Genomic DNA, 26,237 nt, shown 5'->3' with positions numbered 1-26,237 from the left:
CAATTTTGTTCAGGCTGTTAGTCAGTCTGATCATCACACAAATTTTATGACATCTGAGGGGCCACAATGCCATTTACAACTGATCAATACAGACCACTAGGGATCCACTTTCCCTAAACAGATGCTGCTGCTAATTGTCCATAAAGTGTACTTTCATCGTCAGATTTATTCAGTACTGCCTTTTTACATTTAAGACTATTTAGGAAAAGACGATCAGTGGATTATTACTTTTGCTTTGGAAATGTACTGCAAAAGACAAATAATACCCAAAAGGAGCACCTTAGCTGGCATGAAAATTAGCATAAAAACAGGGACTCAGGAATGAAAAGAGATTCCAAAATTAAAGCAAACAAATAGGCTTTGGATTCAATATTCATGGTTGGTATACAACTGGAGCCAAAAGGGTGATGAATGTTGTTCTGTGGCAAATCCAGATTTTCTGGTGAGATAAAAGACTGTGGAGAATGTTAAACAAACTGCAGCTTGCATGCCAGAATTTCTCAAAAATGCCAAGGACACAACTGTTCAGTGAAGAGCTTCGCAGTTGGGCAATGCTCGTTACAAATTAGCATAGAGAGGCCTGCCTCATTAAATCTTGTAACAGGTGATGGGATCTCCTCTTCATAATGTGTCAAAGTCTTAAGCTGATGTTACATTATGTAACTTCTAGTCATGGGATATGTCAGACTTGCAGAATACAGATGCTGATCTCATCGGAGGGTATGCCAAATTTAGTTACTGCATATCAACCCTCTGGTGCACTTCTTTTTTGTAAGAGTCAACAATTTCAGCCACTTTTGTCTTTTTTCCAATCAATAATGGCACATAACACATGAGACATAAGACAGACAAGCTTCTCTTTTTTTCGTGATGTCACCCTTATTCCATATACTTCGTTACTGCATTATATGCATTGTACTTTCAGATGGGTACCCATTGGTTGTCAGCTGTCATGTACAGGGAGCCCACCTCTACGACTAAGGACAAAATCAAACCTGTTTGAACTAGTTGGGGTGAGTTACTGGGCATGTCTTATTATGCGACTGGCCAAACAGAGGTACTGGAAAATTGTGGAAGCCTGAAGAAGCTAGATAGAAGACTTTCTGGGGGTGTAAGCCCTGTACAAAGAATGTCCCAGAACATAACTCTCTGGAAGCATCTGAGTGAAGGTATATTTATACTGTATTTCTGTGTCGAGTCTAGTCATCAAAAGCAGCTTAAAACATTTGTGTTGCACCACACTGCAGGCACATACCTGAACACTAGTTGGCGGTGTTTGTTGCACACAAGAAAAGCAAATTATCTATTAAAATACAAGCATTTTTTTCCCCACCAAGGTCACTGATCTGCTTTCCACACTATTTCTTTCATAGGCAAACGTAGTTGTCCCTCACATTTCTTCACTTCTTCATACATTTGGCAACTTCCAAATCAATGTTAGCTGATATTTCATGCCACAAATTAGCCACCACCTGATTGTCTTTGTGGTGCTGTGATGAGTTATCATATAAATGTGTATATTTTTTATTTTCATCGACAAGTCTTTCCTCAATCAACACCATGTTAATTCAGAATAGCAGAAAACAAACAGAAAAGCGTTCAAGAAATGTATGGTTACCAAACTGGCCTATCAGAGTCATGGGATATGTGTGTAGTCTGCACAGGGTCCACATTGACATGATGCGTATTCTCATTTCTGAGGAGATACGTGTCAGGCTATGCTGTAGACTGCACAGGCACAGCACAGGCTCAAGGCAGAAGAACAAATCAGCCTTGACAGACTAATCGAGGTGGACAAAGAAGAAGCTAGCATGGCACCTCTAGGAGATTAGACAGCAGAGACCCTACACAAGTTCTGATGGCTTCTTGTTGTTTCCTGGCAATAGCCAGTTGTGGTAAACATACTGTATTTGTATATGCAGGGAGGCAGAGAGATTTAATGTAACTTTTACATTCTTTGGTTCTGAAGAATGAATTTCATCCATCCTTTTTCTAACTTTTTTAATTTAGTTTAGAGGGTCAATTCATAACGGAACTTCAGCTTTGCATTGGGTGCAAGTCCACAAAGGGAATACTTACACAAACACACACATTCACTCGTACAAGGCCAGTTTGGAGCTGCTAGGGAACTTAAGCTACATATCTTTGGGATGCAGGAGGAAAACTGGAGTGCCCTGAGGAAACCTACTGAGACTAGGAAAAATTTACAAACTCTATAAAAGTACTGGCTGGCCTGCAACTGGGAGTCTAGAATAAAACATGGTGGCACTCTTCCGTCATTAGATATTGCATTTTTTTACATGGAGCTTCTTTAAAATGCTGTTACGTAACTGTAGCAAATTGCACTATACAATGTCACTTGCTATTATTATCAGACTTGGAGAAGTCCTGGGGTCTCATGCATAACGCCATGCGTAGAACTCACACTAAAACATGGCATAAGGACAGAAGCGGAAATGTGCGTATGCACCAAAAAATCCAGATGCATAAATCTGTGCGTTCGCCAACTTCCACATTCTTCCACTCCATAAATCCCGGTCAATGTGAAAAGTAACGCATGTGCACGCACCTGCTGTCCCACCCCGTCTCCTCCCAGAATTATGCCTCTTTGAATATGCAAATCAATATAAATAGCATTTAAGCTCAGCGTTCTGTGGAAAGACAATGGCAAAAGCACAGGGGGAAATAAAAGAATTTCAGCGAATACCAAGTGGAGGCAAGGAAAAACGTACTATTTGTTGGTTTGAACAGTGGTATAAACAATAAAAGGAAGTTAATCGAGTGACATAGAGTGTCAGAGAAACTGGAAAGCTCAAGTTCACAAAGTCGCAGAGTGCCCGAAATAAAAAAGAAGTTGTCAGATATCAAAGTCGCTGTGAAAAGGCGAGTTGTAGCCCACCATCTGAGTGTTATATGAAAGCTTATTAGAGTACAGAGAAAAGAAAACAAAATAGGGACACAGTAAGAAAAATGTTCGAAATGCCAACTTTAATCTCGAAATTTCCACTTTAATCATGTAGTTTTTTTTGTCATTAAAGTAGAACATCATAAACTTAATCTTTAAATCATTTAATTTACTTGTTTCTTAAATACCATTGTAACTAAAGTAGCACGTTAAATGCTTTGTTTTGTATGTGTTTTTCTATGTGCTCTATATAATCCATGTAATCCATTATATTTGTGATATTACAGCTCTCTGAATAATTAAAATACTGAGATGTATACTTAATATAATTTTCATGATGCATGTTATTAAACATGGGAACACGGTGGCGCAGTGATAGTAATGAGCTGGCGCCCTGTCCAGAGATTGTTCCTGCCTCATGTAAGATGCTTGCTGCACCGTGCGCGAACTTCGATGAAATAATTTATTGCAGCAGTACTGTCTCTTTCAAACGTACTAATCCCCACTTATTCTCTCTGCTGGAAATGTTCTATGTCTCTTGATCCATTCTGAGTGAATGCAAGCTAGTGAACCAATCAAAGGAAGCAATAATTCAGCACTGCTATGCAAATTCAGGTATCTATAAGAATGACTCTCTGTCTCTGTTCTGTGGCCATTTGCTGACAACCTGTGCTTAGGACACGGTCCCATAGTTCCCTACTGAACACGGTGCTAGAGATAAATAAAGACGCGGATAAAAAGGCTTCCTCTTGGCTGGTTTCTGACTCAAAGAGGTCCTAATTGAGGACAGTATTTCTTTATTATATTTCCAATTTAATTTCTTTCACTATGGGTAAGGTAATCTTGAGATATTTATAAACATTCAGTTACTGTATTAGACGTTCCACTGGGAATGAGACATCATTTAATTGGACAAAGTTTCCATCACTGATGCTGTATCTTCATTTCATTCTCACAGGTAAATATTAGTATGTTGTACTTCATTTCTCCGTTGACCTAACCTAGTGACCTTGGGCCTAACAATAAAGTTTGATCAGCTTGAGCTGTTTAAAGCCATCAGTTACGTTAATGCATCTTATCCCTAAAAGCTCTAACAACTGTTGATTAGTAAGAATGTAAAATGTAAGTGGATGGGATTTTTAAAATCTACAGATATAAAAGGTGTGAGAGCATGAGTGAGTGAGTAAATGAGTGAGTATGTTTGTGTGTGTGCTATTGGGCCTTGTAATGGACTGGCACACTGGCTTCTGCCTAGCGCCCATTGCTGCTAAGACAGGCTACAGTGACTTGATGAACAACAATGATGAAGTCTGCTGGCTTTGTGGAACAGTTCAGAGTCCTTAAAGTTAGAGTTAGTCTCCCCTGACGTAGGCCTCTGATCTGTACTACAGCTTACCTTACCTTAACTTGTTACACATTTGTTTAGTTATAGCTGACACTCAAAGGGACAGCTAGTGTCCACTGCACTAGGACAGGTTTTAAGTAAAAAGGGTCAATGTGCTGCAACTCAGGAGGAAATGTAATAAAAAAAATGGTCAGGAAATGTCAGGCAAGACATGGCCAGAAAATACTTAAAACAGTCAGAACCCAAAGGTCAAAATAAACAGAAATATGAAAATCAAAATGTTAATCAAATTCATTGATGAAAGAAACATGCAGTGATTTGACTCCATAGGTGGACTTTACACTAGCTAATACTGTGCTTGTGAGAAAAGATTTCTTACTGTGAAAAGATTTATTAAAAAATCCAGAATTTTGGACATCAGTAATAACCAAGTGATGACATCATGTAATGTCACATTCTGTAGCCACATGATGACAACAACAGTATGTCTGGCAATATGAAAAAACACTTGTGTGGTGTGAAAATAAATGAAGCAATGGGTAAAACAAATCACACATTCAAAAAAAATAACAAAATATATAAAAATCTAATTCTGCACCCTTTAAAACCCCAGATATCATGACAGTAAGTGTGAAGCACTGGGATGGACAGTAAAGTGTTATCAGGATAATAAATGGTGAGGCCAAATGATGCATCACACATAAAGTACAGGAATCATGGCTGAACTTCACACTTGAGCAAAAGCAATCTTTCACAGACTGCTTTGATGTGATAAAGAGGAATTGTGTAAACATTTGATGCAAATCTAGTAAACATAAAACTATTACCACTAAAACCCACACACAACTCAATTACTACACTATAAAACCATTAAAGCCACAAGTACTAATTGCAGGCTTCACCCTTGAAATCTCTTACCTCTCAGGGAGACCGTTTGGTTTGTTCCCCTCTGCACAGCTACAAGACACGATCAACTGCATCCAAAATTCAATTTACAGGAGGGTATTTAAGAGTGACATATTTCAATGACTGATAAGTCTCTTATGGTCTAAGTTTCATGGTAGAGTTGGCAATTTCATTCAACAGTCGAGCAGCTAAACTAGAAGTATGACGAGTGACTGTGTCTTAGGGGATTTCAGCACACAAGTACCTAATCACTCGGATGAGAAAAGAAAATCTTCACTGATACTGAGAATATAAATACATATGAGGGAGGACTGCTGTTAAACAACAATGGGAAGGCAGTTCCTTCTTCTGGGGTCACTGAGGATCGTCGTTATCAAACAGCACACCAAGAAAGCAAATTATTTGTAGATGGCCCTCGTGCTCCACAATGATATCCAATAACAGTTTCCTTTTGTGTCAGCGTGCCCTAGCTACTGACTTACATCAGAAACGCTATTCATTATGACTTTATATAAGCGCGGCTCACATGCACACAAATAATACATACACATGCACACACACACACACACACACACACACACACACACGCATAAGAAGGTGCACAAAGAAAGGAGTAGCACACTGCATCAGTAGATCAAATTAACTTGACCTAGCTGAGTATAATGAAAAGCAATTACAAACTACAGCTATTCTTCCTAAATGAAATGGCTATCTCTTCTTTTCTCTGTTTAATTGACCTCGTTCTCCATCTTGTTCTTCTTCATCACTTGAGACTCCCTGCAGCTCCTTAGTGAGCCTGATAACATGACATCCAGGAGGCATTTGCTTAAATACAGCTGTGGCTAGACTTTATGTTTTCAGTGCAGTGAGTCCTCAATGACTGGGGGTGACCTAGAAGCACAGGTTAATAACATATTTAAATAGGGCAGGCCACTGCTTTGCTCTTCATTCCAGTGCAACATTGTTCCATGATAGTCAAACTCGTTAAAAGCACACCTTCTAAACAGGAAGCACTGAGTATGCACTTTTCTCAGAGTGTAAAACTTTCAACACCATCTGCATGCAAGGCTGCAATACCTGGCACAAACACAACTTTCAGGGAGTCTTTTCTTAACTTCTACTGTGGTAACACCCTTTTGCAGTCTGCAGCCACAATTACTAAGAATTCTGGATTATTTTGTTTGGGTATGGTGTTAACATAACATACCATCCTTAAACCAGTTATTCGAGTTCAGGGTAATGTAGGCTGAGAATATATCAAGCACAAGGCTGGAACCAACCCTGGACAATGCCCACTCATTTTATGCACAGGGCCAATTTGAAACAACAAATGAATCAAAATACATGTCTTTGGGATGCTGAAGAAAAAATTGAAATATCTGGAAGAAAGCCCTAAACCCTTAGGCAGAAAATACAAACTGCAGTGAGTGACTGGGTGCAGGAGACAATAAGAAGACCAATCCTCCATTAATCCCTCCATTTACTGAGCTTGCTTACTTCAATTCAGTGTCAAAAGAACCTAGAACCTCCTCAGCAGCATCCGTTAGAAGGCAGCCAACCATCCCAGAAAGGGAGCACACATCTGCACTCACTCATCCCAAGCCACTTTTAAGTCCCCACTACCTTCTGGATGAGCTGGAAACTTGAGTGTTGTCACTGGAGAGAGTTAAGAGGATTGAAAGAATCTGATGACTACCTACATCTATAACATCTGAGAATGTAAAGTGGGTTACATTAAATGTTCCTGTATTCAGCTGGTAGCATTGCTATCACCGTCACCTGTTTCACTTTACATGAGGAGCATCAAATCCAAGGATGGAAAGGATACAGAGCAAGGATAAAAGTTAGGTGGAAAGTACTCAGAACTGGCCTGTGTCCATAAATATGGAATGTTCGATTGCTGTTACACAAGTTGGATGAACTTTTATATGTCATGGTGAGTCACGATGAGTTCAGGTTCTGTGGCATTTGTTTATTGTGCGAAACCAGCCTAAACATCTTAATTTGGGTGCTATAACACTGGACATTTTTTCACTGATCAGATGGAGTGGAAACAGCAGAAGTTCTTATGTGCATTTGGGGAGTTGTTTAATATACTGTATGTTTTTTCTTGAGCTTCTATAAAGTTTTAATTTCTGATTGGGGACTAATAAAGTATATTTATCTCTGTATTTGTCTAATATCTGTCTGTTTATATTAAACTAACCATCTTTGGAACAAGAAGAACCTGGAAAACTCATTTTCTTGGAGCCAGGAGACAAACTGACTACAAGAAACCAAACAGCAGTCCTTAGACCGCAGAAGAATCTAAATTTAACAAATCCTTAAAAGGTTTATTTTTAATATGTGAGGGAAATATAATTTAGGTAGGGAAGAGAGGATAATCTGTAGGAACAGGGTATTACCTGTGTGTGCTGAGATGCACCTCCCAGAAAAATGCTGAAACAGCCTCTTTTATTGCCTAAAATTATTTGTAAATGTTGTCCTGAAACAAGTTATCCACCTGGACCTTATTCCTTTTGCAACACTTACTGAAAAAATTAAAAGTATTTCACAATATAACATTGTCATACATACCTAATCAGATAAAGAATTATGATAAGTGATAGCCTGTGTTGGCAAAGTAAGATGAGGCAGGGCCTAGTCTGGGGCAGTGCATCACTCCTTGTAGGGTCCCACTCACACACACAAACACTCTCAAAGGGCCAGTCTGGAATATCTAATCAATTTGATATAATGGCTCGGGAAATTTGGTAGGAAAATGGTAGAAGCCAGAGTAAAATCCATGCAGACATGAAGAGAATGTGAAAATTCCCCAACAGAATTTAAACAGCAGCACTATCCACTGCATCATGCTGCCCTTAATGGAGAAATTTAAATTGAAGTTGGGTAAAAACATACAAGGGAAAATGCCGTGCAGCAAAAGACTTTAAGTTTGTAAATTATTTATTGATATGGTGCCACAGGAATTGAGTAGCAGCAGGAAAAAAGTGAGGTATTTCATTCATTGGCCATTATGCATCCATTTCCTAAATCCTACTTATTACACTGCACAGTCAGAATGATTCAGGGCCTACACAGGTGGCATTGTGAACACAGCAGCAACCAACCCTGGAATAAGCGTCAGTCTACAGCTGAGAACACTCATTTATGTGGTGCTAATCTAGAGTGACTACTTACCTAAATGTGCACATCTTTCTGTAGTGGAAGGAAACTGGAAGAGCGAGGGAAAACTCACACAGATAGTGACTTAGTTAGTGTTACGGTGTGGCAAATTTTAAAAATGTATTTTATTTAACACATTTTTTTTTCTGACACCCTGATTGGCAGTTTTAGATGTTTTTAAATACAAAGAACTTGGGTTTATAATTATTACCTTGCAATAATTTATTTAAAGCAAAGTTAATATTTTTTAATGTTGCATGTTTTTTTGTATTTATCATGGGACTATTTAGTTTCTTTGATAGTTGCCACTATTTTGTGTCACCATTACCATGATGTGGAGGTCTGTTGCTGGGGAGTGTATCTCCTGGAAGTAGTGTGACATGACATTACACACATGACACTTTAAAATATGGTGCTGGAGTTCTTGCAGTGTCCAAAACTGTGGATACCGATTTAAAAAGACTTACTGTATAGTGCTCCTTAGTAACAGAATACTTGGTTTTAAACTATTGGAAAATTCGTATGACCTTGATTACATCTACCATTTTAGTTTTGACAAATTCTCTTTTTGATTATCTGATTTTAACACTTTTTTTTAGACAAACATTTCATCTTCTGTTTCTTTTATACCCTTGCCTCGGTGGCCTCTCACTACTCCATCATTGGCAGTTCTGTTAAGAACCATTCCTGAGGTCTCCACAGCTGTGAGATATGAACAGTAGCCGCCATGTCACCATCCCACCCTCATTTGATAGCACACAACAAAAATGAAAGCAGTAAATGAATGGAAACTATGGAGCCAGTGTAGAGTAGTGGTTAAGGCGTTAAACTTCAGGCCTTAAAGTTGAGGGTTCAAATCCTCTTACTAACACTTGTCCCAGTGCTGCCAGAATAGGTTCCTGCTCCCTATGACCTTGGTTAAGCAGGCAGGGAAATTGGTGGGTAATAGGATTAGAAAGGACTTTTAATCTGCAATTATATATTGTTAAACATACAAATTACATTTAGATGAATTGCCCATTGGAATTTTGTCTTGATTTTTTCACTGAATGTCCAATAGCTGCCATCTTTTACCTCATACTTTAAGAAGTAAATTCAGGAAAAAGCATCTAATCTACACAGCCTAACCATAACTGAAAATGAAGAATGAACAGAATTCCATTACTGGTCATCATTACCACCTTTTATAATAATTGTAAAAATAGTTTTAGGAGATGGACCTCCTTATGCTTGTGCCTGTCAGAAGATGGAAGAGTACATACTGTCACACACAATTTTGAAAAACATCCCTTTACCATAAAGACAGCACAAGATTCTGTATTCTTTTTTAATTAATAGAATCAAACTAACAACTATCTGTTTCTCCAGGCAGAGGAATTAAATGCAGTGAAGATAGATAAGCTGTCCTCCCAAAGGACTAAAAGCATTAAGCACTTGAATTTTTAAAAAGACAGAGTGCAATGATGTGAAATAATAGGATTTACAATATTGATTTCAGTGTCTGATATCATGGGGTCTCCAGATTGGACCTGTAAGGTGAGTGTAAGTGTACTGAAAAGTGTCCTGTCTTGTTCACAACTAGTTCCTGACTACAACTAGGTACTCCTGGGAGAGTCTCCAGCCTCCATTGGCTCAAACTTTGATTAAGCAGGCACGAAAAATGGATGGATAGATGATTTCTGTATTTCTTTGATGATTCTTCTGTGATATCAAAATTCTAAATGCACCTAAAGGTATATAGTATGGTCAGATGACTGCTGCCTCTACACAATGTCTCAGTAAATAGTATTATTTATATTGAGTTTAAATTATTTCTAGTCTGCGTTGTGATCCTTTTTTTTATTCTTGTCAGCTTTGAAAGTTTATACAGTATATGAATAAAGATGGATGGACAGATCGTGTTGTAGGCTGCCCACAACCACTCTCTCCCTCTTTCTCTTTTTTCCATTCCTATTCTGGTGTTAAAATTCTCTTTGTCTTTCTTGAATCTCTTTTTAAAAAGAGTCTGCTGCATACCCGACTTTTAAGATACTTTAAACACATAATTTACATTTCTAATTAGGCCTTCTTTAAAGCAGCAGACTGGGCTGTGTTCACTGCACTCATGGATGCTGTGTATTGTTTCATTCACACTGGAACTGGCCTGCAGAAACTTTGAGGCTTTCTTACCAATGAATGATGAGAGTGAAGGTTTAAGGTCCCCACAGCTGAGCATTGAAGAAGGAGTAAGAGGCAGAGACAAGGAACCCTCAAAGAACCAGACAGAGTTCTTATTTATACAGACCAGAGTGTGACCCCCTGCAGTTTCGTAGTTTGTTAATAAAGGTGGAAAATGATTTAATATACGCATTTAAATATGTTGATTGCCTTTAACTTCAATCTTGAGCAGAGATGTGAAATCTCAATGGGTAATACTCTCATTTGTGCCGCTCAAACATACAGACAAACAAGAAGTGAAGTCTTGCAGTGAAGACTGGACACCTACTCTGGGCTGTGCAGATTTTAAGGCATTTTTCCACAATATCTACTATATGCACGTTTTTCTCAAGTTCAGATTTTTTTGACACAGGTAACCAGCACATAAGAATTCCCATTCACACTGTTCTCTCAGTTCCAATTTGTCACACTCTGAAGTCTGTCTTTCAGTTCACCAGTCAATTCGGGCCTCTCCTGTTTTTTTTGCCTTATTAGTCTTTGTGATTTCTAGCTCCGCCTTTCCTTTCTACAAAAGAAGTGCATCACATTAAAGTGGTGCTTTCACTTGAGTTCACTTTTGAATTATCCTTTGTTACATTTCTTCTATATTAGAAATTTCCATTTACTGCTTTTGGACACCTTTGCTTGTTTTCCAACCTACTCTCCTTTTCGCTTTTCCTAAGCACTGGCATTTAGATTTGGCTCTTTGCTGGCAGTCCCTCTGACTAATCTTTGTTTCTCATAACAGTTATTATGGCATACAACTTGCTCTGCTTTATTCTCGAGAACTTATTTATGCTGAAGGGTTCAACCTGGAATAATTCTTTAGAAGCAAAGACATGAGTGCAAACATGGGTCATTATTTGGCAGCGCATAGCAAACAAATGTAAATAAAGAAAGGGAAAATATGGAAAAGAAATAATTTACATTGTGCAAAGGTATAAAAATAAAATACAACAATGTGAATAATATAGTGCAAAAAATATGATATTCAACAGCCTCAGTGTTAATGGCTATCAGTCAGACAACTGTGATGCATGATAAGTGCAATATCACATTCTAATGTCCTTGAAAGCTGGTTAGAAGGAAATATCATTCAAGAGAATAATTATGCATTTGTAATATGCATGTCCATTTTAAAGTTGCAGGCAATGGTAACTTATTTTAGTAATATAAGGAGCAAGGTAGCAATTTGTGTTGAGTGTGATGTTAGCCTTCTGAACAGCACATCATCACACACTTGCTCAATCTGGAAATAATTTGAGCAATTAATCCTCAGAAATAAGGGGAGAACATACAAACTCCAAACCAAAGGACCAAGTGCTAAGCAGTGGCACTTCGAGCTGCTTTGCCACTCTGTTGCCTAGTAAATAATTGATAAAAAAATGTAACATTCTTGCACTGGCATTTTTTATTCACTCAGTTACTGTGGATAAATGCCAAGATGCAATGACCACCACTGCACTGCAAGTGTCCAGATGAACATGTGAACACTTAAACAAATGAGAAACAGAGCACTAACCATTAATGAGTGAAATGTGCGGCCCATCGATTCTTCATAGAAGCGCTCCTCAAGCTGATAGGCAGGACTGTTTCGACCCTGTTTCCTGAATTGCTTATTTAAAGTCTGTAGAATCAGATTGGACATGCCTTTCCCAGAATGATTTGACTGTGCTTTGAGTGATTTGGACAGATTATTCAGCTTTAGCAGTTCTTGATTTACCTAAAAGTATGCAAAAGAAAAAAAATGACAGTAATTTTAAGGATGTAAATGCCTATGTTGATATTTTAAAGAGTGCACTTTTAATCGATAATTATCTTTGCAGTGTAGAAGTTGTTTGAAAAACTTACATTTCCTTTTATGTAGAAATATCATGTTAATTCTTATAACCTCATTTATTGATCATAAACATTTTTTTCAGTAGTTATAATACAAAAAGAAATACTTGTACTGAAGTAGGTAGACTTTTTAATGACATAAAATAAGTCATATTTCCTCTTATTTAGAAATAACATGCTAATTGTGTTATGACACCATTCATTTAAATTATTAATCATAAATATTTTTATGTTCTAAGTTATAATACGTGTAATATTCTCAGATCTACTTAATGCAATTCAGTGTTGTAGGGATCAAGAGTCAATCTCAGCTTCACTGGGAGCAAGGCGGGAGTCACAAATTAAACTTACAAACATCTCCTTCAAGATGTGAGAGGTGCACATAGTCAACCGGCGGGACATAGAATCCTCAATTTGTGTGGTAACAGCAGTAACCTGCACCACCATGCCACCTAGAATTTTTTATGATTGACAATATTATGTAACTGAATTGCTGAAAGGGTGGCAAAGACCAGCGGTAAACCAGTCTGTGCTGCCATAGTGGTTTGATACCTACAGGCAAATCAGGATGCTCATTGTCCAAGAAGTGGCCATCCCATAGCTCCACAGCCACACTGCCAAATGTTTTCAGGGCCTTCAGTGTCTTCTTCTTCAGCCTCGTCATGATGACCTCTTTCAAAGGATGGGCCACTACAGCCCTCAGAATCTCCTGAAGAGAGAAAAATGAGCCTTCACATCTTTGGCATGAAAACAGCAGTAACATCAGCAGCTAGTTATTCACTCATTAATTTTCTATACTTGCATCACTTATAACACAGAGCACATCAACGCAAGGATCTGTAAGCTAAAAGGAGGTAATCACTTTAGGCCTCACCAGAGGAGCCATTCATTCAACCAATATCAGAAACCTTTATTCCATTTCAGGACTGTTAGAGAGATTACATTTTCCACAGCAGTGTCTGGTACAGGGCAGGAACCATAGGTATGCATTCACACATGCATCCAAAAAAGGCACAATTTAGAGTAGCTAATCAACTTAAACCACATTTCTTTGGGATGTAGGATGAAATGAAGCTCAGAGAGACATGGGGAGAAAACGTTACACAAACAATGAGTGGGCCAGGACCCCAACTTAACCTCCAGGAGGTGTGAATTAGCACTAAACGCTGAACCACTGTGCTGTTTGGTGTTACTTGGGTACAAATCTTGTAACTTTTACAGCCCCTCAGTAATTCCATAGTTTCTTTGTATTTAAACAAACTCCAGCAAATCTTGCCTTCTCACTTTCTGTTAGGTGACTTTTGATTTCTCTTTAGCATTTCAGTTAGGCATTTCCAGGATATTTCATTTGCTGGACAGTTCAAGTACTGATATTATAATATCTCAGATGTTTTTGTTTATAGTTTCCTGTGGCTTTTGATTGATCATTATATCATATGGATGATATTTTAGCTGTTTTTTAATTCTTACATACTTCACAATTTTTACTTTTTTTCTCATGTTATATTACAAAAAAAATCTGCTATCTGCCCTTTGCTTTTCAGCAAAGTGTTTGAAAAGCTTTAATTTACTAAATACTAAATAGTGATATTTTAAAATTATAATTTTTTCAGTGCAATTAGGTACAGTTATCTAGAAGTTTTGTTCACAATTTTTAAGTGTAAGTGTCAGTATGACATTTTAGAGGACTGACTTTAAAGGAATATATAGGGGAAGGATTTGAATGTAGCATAACCACTTATGTATTTTCTTCTTCTGCTCGCAGAAATAAAGGAAGAAGAATAGTAAAAATGCCTCTGACTCCAACTTTGCAGATTTTTTACATAAAAAGACAGCATAACATGAAGTCCGTGTTCATTTTGCAGTCAGTGTGGCATGGTGTTTAAGGCTTTGGACTTCAAACCCTGCAGTCATGGTTTTCAAATGCTGCTACTGATACTTTGTGACCATAAGCAAGTCACTTCACCGACCTATGATCTGAATGGAAAAACAAAAGAAACAAGCGTTTCAGCCAAATAAATAAATGTAATTTTGGCACTTCAGAGCAACTTTTAGTGAAAACAAACATATATCTTTTAATTTCAGTTTTTGTCTATCTCACACATCTCTCTATTATAAAAAAAAATCTTGGAAGGAGATGAGATGTGATTGTCTCAGAGACTCTTTCACGTCCTGTGAGATGAATCTTCGTGCCAAGCGATGTGACCACGCCTGGGGCCAAAAGCCCGGCGAGACAAGAGCTTATGCAAAGAGTTTTGAAAAAGTCCTGCATGGTTATGTCAGACACATTTCTTATAGAGAGAAAGACACAATATTCACTCACGGGCAGTTATATGTTGCATGGTCACGATGTAATTCCAAACACAAAATCAAAATTCAATGCGATATTGATGAAAAGGTAAAAGCAAAAAGAGATCAAATATATGGACATAAGTGATATGACAGAAGTCCACCGCGAGAAATGCAGCTGACATGGTACAGCAGCAGCAGCAAGCTAGCAGCTGATTGAGCAAAGAGGAGGTAAAAGAAAACTGTATTTGTTTCCCATCGTATCACCGTTTATGAGGGGGTGTCGGAGGAGCGATTGCATCTCCTTGGGGTGCGCTCAGTCCCGATCTTCACCACGCGAGCGGCAGTGATGTGAAGTGGCTGGTGCGTAGCACAGGCAGGGATGGGGGGGGGGTGGGGGTTTTGGTGGTCAAGCGAAGCGAGTTTAAAAAAGAAGAGGGTTCATAATGAACCCCTTGAAGCTTTCAGAATGGTGTTATGTGGGAGGCTTATTGCACTTGCACTTACATTTGAAGAAAATGTTGCTCGATTCTTACTTATTTCAAGGGTAATATTCAATGTCTGTTTTGCCCTTTTACACACAACCATGCTGTGTGAGGTGTAGCCTGAAGCATTTATTATTCTGTGTTCATTTCCATGATTAAGTTTATTTCAGTGATATGCTTTTAAGAAAAAGATCTTTATAAACATTAGGGTTTTGATGGGCTCACAAAACTGAATAAAGTAACTAACTACAGCCTAAGGCTTAAATGTCAGGAGGTTTACAAATGAGCCAGTAAACATAGTGTGTTAGAAATCAAAACTGGAGAGGTAAAATGTCATAATGACAGCTGATATTGTTGCACAGTTCAATTAATTACTTTATCACTCCGTGGTTTATGCATTTCCTGCTTTCTGTGCAGTTATTCTCTTTAACTCCATTTCTCTCCCACATCATAAGGACACGTATATTAAGTTAGTTGACATGTTACAGACGACTTGTGACCTGCTTTCAGACCACAGTCATTAAATTTTGGGTGATAATATCACAAAAATTATTGTGATTGTTTAAATGTATAATTTCCAGCTATTAGAATCATCAATGTTCACTGCAACTACATTAGTTAATGTACTGTAGCTGTGTGGCTTACATTACAGAAGAAGCAAATCTTTTACTTTGTTTTCTTTGACATTTTGTGGCAATCAATTGTATAATTGTATGGCTCACCATTTACATTTAACTGAACTGAGTGACATTTAAGGACAACATGGTGGCACAGTAATTGTCACTGCACCTAGCAGCACCAGGTATGCAGATTCTTTGCACAATCTTTGCTGATTCTTCTCCCAAATTTTACATACATTTTCTCTAGGTACTCAGGTTTTCTCTTATATCCTGATGACATACATGGGAAGTTGACTGTCAAATATAAATTGACACCATAGGAGTAAGGGAATATGTGAGTGTGCATGGCGATTGACTCTTCTCTAACATGAGTACCACTGGGATAGGCTCCAGCTCCTGGTGATCATGTAATGAAAAGTGGGTATAAAAACTGAAGAAACACAAGTTGGTTACTTACCTGGTAGTCTAACAGACTGTTCAAACAATCCATCCTGTGCCTATTTCAGGGAATTTTGTTTACAAAGGTAGAGTGCCAGTCCACCGCAGGGCACTTTTTGGAATAATCAATAGCATATCAATGGTATATCTTTGGAGAAAACCCACATGGACAAATGGAGAACATAACAAGCCAGAAATGCCTGTGGAGCTGTGAAGCATCGGTGCTACTCACTGTGCCACCACTTCACCCCATTCAATAACATGTATACTTACAGCATCAGGTTTGTTTTTGAAGATGGGGACATGGTGTACTCCAGTATACACATGGGAACTGTTAAAAAATATAAAAATAACAATAATAAGTTGTTATTGACAGTGGGCATCTAAATTGTTCAAAGTGGGCATCTAAATTGTTCAAAGTTTCAGGGTTTTGGTGTCTTTTGATTGAGAATTCATAAAGACACGGTAATGAAAAACAGGCTGAAGGGGAAAGGAAACTTCAATAGGGACACTTCACTATTGCAATATGTCGGCGGGGGGGGAGTATATCTATATCATTGCAAGGGGTAAAACAGAGTGCACATTGATGGAGCCCAACCCCCATAATCTCATTATAAAAAGCACAGCAAACATCACTCCAGTGTGCAACCCTGTGCTTGCTGCAACTTCGAATTGGCCTGAACTTGATCTACGAAAAGAGGTAAATGTCTTAAATCATTTCCAGTTCTCCAAGCATCAGAATGGCTAACTTCTGACCTTTCCATCTAGACAAGCTATAAAGGCCATTTCTAAAGCCTATAACAGATGTATGGCCATTAATCTGCCACTTTAATGTGAACCCCAGTGAATCTAAGATTATTCTACCAGTAGCATTTAAAGGGAAAGCTCCACACAGCCTCAAAGAAATATTTAATTTCTCTGACATTCAAAGACAACGGCTGTGAATTAAACAATGCTCTTTTATAAGGTTTAGTGAGGGATAAAACTTCCAGTCACTTTACTTCAGTCATTAGAGGTTCAAATTAAAGAGGATCAACTGCTGACAACATTATGTTCCATATATGCACTGCAGTTCACTTCTGGGCCATTGCAGAGTGCACAAAAGAAACACAAAGTGTTGCAGCACTACAAGCTGTTTGAAACTGAGCTATTCATCTATGCAGCATTCAAAAGGGATCAAAGCCAGGCTTAAACTCATCTTTAATTTTTAAAGAACCTATTTACAAACAACAACAAACTAACCAAAGAGATGCCCAGTGAGACATGGTGGTTAGACATGAACCATTAAATGAGAGCTAAAAGGACAAAGCTTTTAATAAATATATTACCCTACTATGAGCAGAACTGCTCAGTAGAAACAGCAGGATGATTTTACACATTCAAAGTGGCTTTAGTCTGAAAATGGTTATGACCGTCTTTGGCCTGAATTGCTTATAGATTCAGGGAAATGAAAAGGCACATGAAACACTGGTAGAAAGCAAATTCCTGCAATCTATCAATTTTTTTCTAACCTTCATAGTTAATCATGGGATTTCCTGTTGCTGAAGCCTATTAGTTATTACAAGTTATTGTCTGTTTTACCTGCATTTTTATCACTCTTTAGTTTAATTTTTTTTTATCAGTGTGCTGCTGCTGGAGTATGTGAATTTCCCCTTGGGATTAATAAAGTATCTATCTATCTATCTATCTATCTATCTATCTATCTATCTATCTATCTATCTATCTATCTATCTATCTATCTATCTATCTATCTAATACTGCCTTTCATATCTATCTACAGTGGTGCTTGAAAGTTTGTGAACCCTTTAGAATTTTCTATATTTCTGCATAAATATGACCTAAAACATCATCAAATTTTCACTCAAGTCCTAAAAGGAGATAAAGAGAAACCAGTTAAACAAATGAGACAAAAATATTATACTTGGTCATTTATTTATTAATGAAAATGATTGAATATTACATATTTGTGAGTGGCAAAAGTATGTGAACCTTTACTTTCAGTATATGCTGTGTCCCCCCCTGCAGCAATAACTGCAACTAAACATTTCCGGTAACTTTTGATCATTCCTGAACACCGGCATTGAGGAATTTTAGCCCATTCCGCCATACAGAACAGCTTCAACTCTGGGATGTTGGTGGGTTTCCTCACATTAACTGCTCGTTTCATTTCCTTCCACAACATTTTGATTGAATTAAGGTCAGGGCTTTGACTTGGCCATTCCAAAACATTAACTGTATTCTTCTTTAACCATTATTTGGTAGAACGACTTGTGTGCTTAGGGTCGTTGTCTTGCTGCATGACCCACCTTCTCTTGAGATTCAGTTCATGGACAGATGTTCTGACATTTTCCTTTAGAATTCTCTAATATAATTCAGAATTCATTGTTCCATCAATGAAGTCAAGCTGCCCTGACCTAGATGCAGCAAAACAGGCCCAAACCATGATACTACCACCACCATGTTTCACAGATGGGATAAGGTTCTTATGCTGGAATGCAGTGTTTTCCTTTCTCCAAACATAACGCTTTTCATTTACACCACAAAGTTCTATTTCTGGTCTCTTCTGTCCACAAAACATTCTTCCAATAGCCTTCTGGTTTGTCCACGTGATCTTTAGCAAACTGCAGACGAGCAGCAATGTTTTTTTTGGAGAGCAGTGGCTTTCTCCTTGCAACCCTGCCATGCACACCATTGTTGTTCAGTGTTCTCCTGATGGTGGAGTCATGAACATGAATATTAGCCAATGTGAGAGAGGCCTTCAGTTGCTTAGAAGTTACCCTGGGTTCCTTTGTGACCTCGCTGACTATTACACGCCTTGCTCTTGGAGTGATCTTTGTTGGTTGACCACTCCTGAGGAGGGTAACAGTGGTCTTGAATTTCCTCCATTTGTACACAATCTGTCTGACTGTGGATTGGTGGAGTCCAAACTCTTTAGAGATGGTTTTGTAACCTTTTCTAGCCTGATGAGTATCAACAACTCTTTTTCTGAGGTCCTCAGAAATCTCCTTATTTCGTGCCATGATACACTTCCACAAACGTGTTGTGAAGAGCAGACTTTGATAGATCCCTGTTTTTTAAATAATGCAGGGTGCCCACTCACACCTGATTGTCATCCCATTGATTGAAAACACCTGACTCTAATTTCACCTTCAAACTAACTGCTAATCCTAGAGGTTCACATACTTTTGCCACTCACAAATATGTAATATTCGATCATTTTCCTCAATAAATAAATGACCAAGTATAATATTTTTGTCTCATTTGTTTAACTGGTTTCTCTTTATCTACTTTTAGGACTTGAGTGAAAATCTGATGATGTTTTAGGTCATATATATGCAGAAATATAGAAAATTCTAAAGGGTTCACAAACTTTCAAACACAACTGTATCTACAGTGCATCCGGAAAGTATTCACAGCGCATCACTTTTTCCACATTTTGTTATGTTACAGCCTTATTTCAAAATGTATTAAATTCATTTTTTTCCTCAGAATTCTACACACAACACCCCATAATGACAACGTGAAAAAAGTTTACTTGAGTTTTTTGCAAATTTATTAAAAATACAAAAACTGAGAAATCATATATACATACTGTAAGTATTCACAGCCTTTGCTTAATACTTTGTCGATGCACCTTTGGTAGCAATTACAGCCTCAAGTCTTTTTGAATATGATGCCACAAGCTTGGCACACCTATCCTTGGCCAGTTTCGCCCATTCCACTTTGCAGCACTTCTCAAGCTCCATCAGGTTGGATGGGAAGCGTTGGTGCACAGCCATTTTAAGATCTCTCCAGAGATGTTCAATCAGATTCAAGTCTGGGCTGTGGCTGGGCCACTCAAGGACATTCACAGAGTTGTCCTGATGCCACTCCTTTGATATCTTGGCTGTGTGCTTAGGGTCGTTGTCCTGCTGAAAGATGAACCGTCGACCCCAGTCTGATGTCAAGAGCGCTCTGGAGCAGGTTTTAATCCATTGCTGCAGTCATTTTTCCCTTTATCCTGACTAGTCTCCCAGTTCCTGCTGCTGAAAAACATCCCCACAGCATGATGCTGCCACCACCATGCTTCACTGTAGGGATGGTATTGGCCTGGTGATGAGCGGTGCCTGGTGTCCTCCAAATGTGATGCCTGGCATTCACACCAAAGAGGTCAATCTTTGTCTCATCAGACCAGAGAATTTTGTTTCTCATGGTCTGAGAGTCCTTCAGGTGCCTTTTGGCAAACTCCAGGTGGGCTGCCATGTGCCTTTTACTAAGGAGTGGCTTCCGTCTGGCCACTCTACCATACAGGCCTGATTGGTGGATTGCTGCAGAGATGGTTGTCCTTCTGGAAGGTTCTCCTCTCTCCACAGAGGACCTCTGGAGCTCTGACAGAGTGACCATCAAGTTCTCCCCCAATCGCTCAGTTTAGATGGCCAGCCAGCTCTAGGAAGAGTCCTGGTGGTTTCGAACTTCTTCTACTTATGGATGATGGAGGCCACTGTGCTCATTGGGACCTTCAAAGCAGCAGAAATTTTTCTGTAACCTTCCCCAGATTTGTGCCTCGAGACAATCCTGTCTCAGACGTCTACAGACAATTCCTTTGACTTCATGCTTGGTTTGTGCTCTGACATGAACTGTGAACACCTTATATAGACAGGTGTGTGCCTTTCCAAATCATGTCCAATCAACTGAATTTACCACAGGTGGACTGAAATTAAGCTGAAGAAACATCTCAAGGGTGATCAGGGGAAACAGGATGCACCTGAGCTCAATTCTGAGCTTCATGGCAAAGGCTGTGAATACTTACGTGCTTTCTCAATTTTTTTTTTTTAATAAATTTGCAAAAATCTCAAGTAAACTTTTTTCACGTTGTCATTATGGGGTGTTGTGTGTAGAATTCTGAGGAAAAAATTAATTTAATCCATTTTGGAATAAGGCTGTGACATAACAAAATGTGGAAAAAGTGATGCTCTGTGAATACTTTCTGGATGCAATCTATCTATCTATCTATCTATCTATCTATCTATCTATCTATCTATCTCAGTAGCACTAGACACACACGACAAGAACCAAAAAAGGATTACAATGCTTTAGCAGAACAGACATTATGAAGCTGATCAGCATACTCAGCTAGCAACCGGCAGTAATAATCAGAAGTAAAAATATATATTCAAAGATATTCTTGAGTTTTGTTGATATTGTCAATTGAACAGAAAAAATAAGTTGGAAATCTATTTTAGGTTACTTGGATACTTCCAGATCTGGAATAAATGTAATTTATAGTATACCCTCTCAACATGTCTGTAGGATAAAGTAATAAAATCCTGTTGTCTTCACAAAAGTTGGTAGGCAATTGATTCCATTTATTAACCAAAAAGCTAAATTTCTTCCTTAATTTATCTTAAACTGCTACTGTACAACACAGAATAACAAGTGTCACGTACAGTGGTGTGAAAAACTATTTGCCCCCTTCCTGATTTCTTATTCTTTTGCATGTTTGTCACACAAAATGTTTCTGATCATCAAACACATTTAACCATTAGTCAAATATAACACAAGTAAACACAAAATGCAGTTTTTAAATGATAGTTTTTATTATTTAGGGAGAAAAAATCCAAACCTACATGGCCCTGTATGAAAAAGTAATTGCCCCCTGAACCTAATAACTGGTTGGGCCACCCTTAGCAGCAATAACTGCAATCAAGCGTTTGCAATAACTTGCAATGAGTCTTTACAGCTCTGGAGGAATTTTGGCCCACTCATCTTTGCAGAATTGTTGTAATTCAGCTTTATTTGAGGGTTTTCTAGCATGAACCGCCTTTTTAAGGTCATGCCATAGCATCTCAATTGGATTCAGGTCAGGACTTTGACTAGGCCACTCCAAAGTCTTCATTTTGTTTTTCTTCAGCCATTCAGAGGTGGATTTGCTGGTGTGTTTTGGGTCATTGTCCTGTTGCAGCACCCAAGATCGTTTCAGCTTGAGTTGTCGAACAGATGGCCAGACATTCTCCTTCAGGATTTTTTGGTAGACAGTAAAATTCATGGTTCCATCTATCACAGCAAGCCTTCCAGGTCCTGAAGCAGCAAAACAACCCCAGACCATCACACTACCACCACCATATTTTACTGTTGGTATGATGTTCTTTTTCTGAAATGCTGTGTTCCTTTTACGCCAGATGTAACGGGACATTTGCCTTCCAAAAAGTTCAACTTTTGTCTCATCTGTCAACAAGGTATTTTCCCAAGTCTTGGCAATCATTGAGATGTTTCTTAGCAAAATTGAGACGAGCCCTAATGTTCTTTTTGCTTAACAGTGGTTTGCGTCTTGGAAATCTGCCATGCAGGGCGTTTTTGCCCAGTCTCTTTCTTATGGTGGAGTCGTGAACACTGACCTTAATTGAGGCAAGTGAGGCCTGCAGTTCTTTAGACATTGCCATGGTTGTGACCTCTCGGATGAGTCGTCTCTGTGCTCTTGGGGTAATTTTGGTCGGCCGGCCACTCCTGGGAAGGTTCACCACTGTTCCATGTTTTTGCCATTTGTGGATAATGGCTCTCACTCTGGTTCACTGGAGTCCCAAAGCTTTAGAAATGGCTTTATAACCTTTACCAGACTGATAGATCTCAATTACTTCTGTTCTCATTTGTTCTTGAATTTCTTTGGATCTTGGCATGATGTCTAGCTTTTGAGGTGCTTTTGGTCTACTTCTCTGTGTCAGGCAGCTCCTATTTAAGTGATTTCTTGATTGGATTGAAACAGATGTGTCAGTAATCAGGCCTGGGGGTGGCTACAGAAATTGAACTCAGGTGTGATACACCACAGTTAGGTTATTTTTTAACAAGGGGGCAATTACTTTTCACTCAGGGCCATGTAGGTTTGGGTTTTTTTTCTCCCTAAATAATAAAAACCATCATTTAAAAACTGCATTTTGTGTTTACTTGTGTTATATTTGACTAATGGTTAAATGTGTTTGATGATCAGAAACATTTTGTGTGACAAACATGCAAAAGAATAAGAAATCAGGAAGGGGGCAAATAGTTTTTCACACCACTGTATGTGCACCTGGGGAACACCTTCCTGGCTCAGTTAGCGCTGTTGCTACCTGTTTCTTGTCTTCCATCTGCAGCTCCAAGAAGATGCCCAGTGACTCTATAAAAAGGGACATCTCCAGAAGGTGAGTTCTCATTTGGACCTGAGCCTAGTACAGAACAGAGAACCTCCGTGACATTAAAGAGTGGGAAAAGACCAGATTTTGGTTTCTTGCAACTACTGTTCCTTGTATTTTCAGTTGTGCACTTGTGCAATTATTTTCTTTTGAGTTTACAACTACACTGTTTCCTATGGACTCCTACAGTGTTAGGTGAGGTTACGCAATAAGCATTTTGATCATTTTCTTTTTAATTGTAAATCAGTGCAGATAAACATATTTGTGATGGTTCTAATATAATGTCATTTTCATTTTACAAAATAGTTTTATTCTAATGATCATCACATGGCAGGTAATTGCTGCCCTTATCCCTCACTGCTATAGCTCCCAAATGATTTATAAAACAACAAAGAGCTTTTCAATTATTTATTCCATCCATCCATCCATTATCCAACCTGCTATATCCTAACACAGGATCACGGGGGTCTGCTGGAGACAATCCCAGCCAACACAGGGCGCAAGGCAGGAAACAAACCCCGGGCAGGGCACCAGCCCACCACAGGGCTTACACACACACACAAACACCAAGCACACACTAGGGACAATTTAGAATCGCCAATGCACCTAACCTGCATGTCTTTGGACTGTGGGAGGAAACCCACGCAGACACGGGGAGAACATGCAAACTCCAAGTAGGGAGGACCCAGGAAGCAAACCCAGGTCTCCTACCCACCATGCTGTCCATTATTTATTCTCTTAACATATTTATTTATTCATCATTATGATAGTTCTCTTTGTTGAATTTCTGCTTTCAAATTCCAAAGGATTCATCTATCATGCAGATTACTGGAAGTACCCTAGCAGCTGGTAGGAGAACTTTTTAACATAGCATTGATTGATGAAGGTGGCATGCTGGCGCTGTGATTAGTGCTGCTATCTCACAGCTCTCTCTTTGTCAGAGTAGGATGGATGTAATTTCACAAAGACATCCAGATTGCATTAAATGTTGGCCCTAAATTGGTCCTGCATGAAAGCATGTATGGCATGAGTGGGCCCTGTAATGGACAGGCATACCCACCAGATTTGGCCCCCTATTGTGGCATAGGCTCTGGCCACTGCAGTCCTAAAATGGAAGATGGAGATTAATGGAATTAATCACAAGGCACACCCTATCTTTTTGTAGGAATCGTGTATGTTATTTTGTGTGGTATGGCTTTATATCATTTGTTTGTGACTCTAAGCTTGTCCTGAATCAGGTAATGGAAACAGTTCACTTGCTTTCAATTAAAGTTAGAGCCATTTTTAAAATCCTTCTTCTCACTTATAAAGCCATAAATTATTAGCCCAACCTCCTCTGTGTACATTGTCATCTAAAGATAGAAGTTGTTTTAAAACATTTAGGATAAAAAAATTGTGCAGAAGGTACAGTCATTCCCTATACCTAAACCTGTCTATGAATATCAGAAAAGCCCAAAAGGTCTCATCATTTACGTTAAGAAAAGACACTACTTATTATATTTTAGTATATTTTCATTAGAGCTGCTACTCGAGCTCTTTTACATTTCACCCTTATAATTAAGTTAATTGTAGTTTTGATCTGCCATTAATAATTGTCCTCTGTTTTCCATCTCTTCCTAATGTTGGTGGTGGCATTTGGTGCACTGTGGAGTTGATGTGTTTTCAGATATCTTCTGTAATGAAATTGGCATTAATTGAGTAGAGTATTGTCCTTTTTAAAAATGCAGCTGATTTAAGGCAGTTTTAGAAGTTGAACTTAAAACCAAGTATATATAAATGTGTATTTTTGTATATATTGTATAATGTGTCTCTGCTTACGTTTTAATATTATGTTTTGTATTTATGTTGCATTTCATTTTTAATATAGTTTTAATTACTTAACAGCACACTGGGCTATTAAGTAGATGTGATTAATAACAAGAATTTGAAATTGTCTCCTATTCATTATTTGGGCTAAGGCATGCAAAATAAATACCACAGCACAGCTATTAATACTCATCAATAATCACTGCAACACTAACCTAACTCTTGAAAACTGAAGACAAAAACCTGGACATATGTTATTCATTTAACTTTAAATGTCATTGTTATTTTTCTAAGTTAGTAATAAAAGTATTCAAATCCCAGAACTGTTTTAAAACAGACACTATAATAACTGAATAAAAGAAATGAAGATGGGATTACTTAGTAGTCATGAAATTAATACATTTACCATATATGAGATGAAAAACGTAAAATCACACTCAGCATATAAATTGTGGCCTCCATTCATCTTCAATTGTAGGGCAGTTCTTTGATCTCAACAGTAAAAATGGTTACATTTTTAGGAGCATTCATCTGTATACAGTTCATTATTGTTATCAATTTAATTTAAGTTCAATTCCTGATAAACAAATGAATTATTATTGTTACTTTATTAAACCTATTAGTTATTAGTCTTATTAGTCTTTAAAAACAGATTATGTTTGTGTCTTCAGATTCAAGGAATTAAACAAATAATGAAACAAAGAAGCTTAGATGTGTCTTTTCCATATAATTTTTCAGATGTGGCCCTATTTTCATACACAACATATTGAGTGATATAGAATAGGTTGCTGTAAGTAATAAAATGTTAAACACAAAGCAACAGACTCCTTTGATGACAAAATGTCTGAGTACCAATATTTTTGTGTGGTTTTTGTGAGGTTCAGTTCTTGTTAATTCATTCTGTAGAATCGTATTGCTTTCCATAATATTATAGTTTGTTTTCAAAAACACATTATGAAAGGTGTTATTTGATAGTTCAATAGTACTCCAAAGTAGCCCAATTAGCTATGTCCTGTGGTTCATGAGAGAGATCAAAGGATGTTAGGTCAGAAGAGGCTGTAGGACCAGGGCTGGGGGAGAAGAGGTTAAAGTTGGAAA

At 38.1% G+C, this 26,237-nt stretch overlaps 1 protein-coding gene across 3 annotated transcripts in view; it reads right to left on the bottom strand.

The window, feature by feature from the left end:
* LOC120531533 overlaps positions 1-26,237 on the bottom strand; it is a 111,087-nt gene that overhangs the window by 4,090 nt on the left and 80,760 nt on the right. For all 3 annotated transcript variants that reach the window (XM_039757029.1, XM_039757028.1, XM_039757030.1), the window contains exons 23-25: positions 16,462-16,519; positions 12,913-13,065; positions 12,040-12,240 (exon numbers count right to left, since the gene is read on the bottom strand). In XM_039757029.1, the coding sequence (XP_039612963.1) occupies positions 12,040-12,240; positions 12,913-13,065; positions 16,462-16,519 (412 nt within the window). The remainder of the gene's footprint in view (positions 1-12,039; positions 12,241-12,912; positions 13,066-16,461; positions 16,520-26,237) is intronic.

This window comes from Polypterus senegalus, chromosome 6, assembly GCF_016835505.1.
Source record: "Polypterus senegalus isolate Bchr_013 chromosome 6, ASM1683550v1, whole genome shotgun sequence".
NCBI lineage: Eukaryota > Metazoa > Chordata > Cladistia > Polypteriformes > Polypteridae > Polypterus > Polypterus senegalus.
The sequence above is the reverse complement of the archived record's forward strand: the minus strand, read 5'-3'. Positions and strand labels throughout refer to the sequence as shown.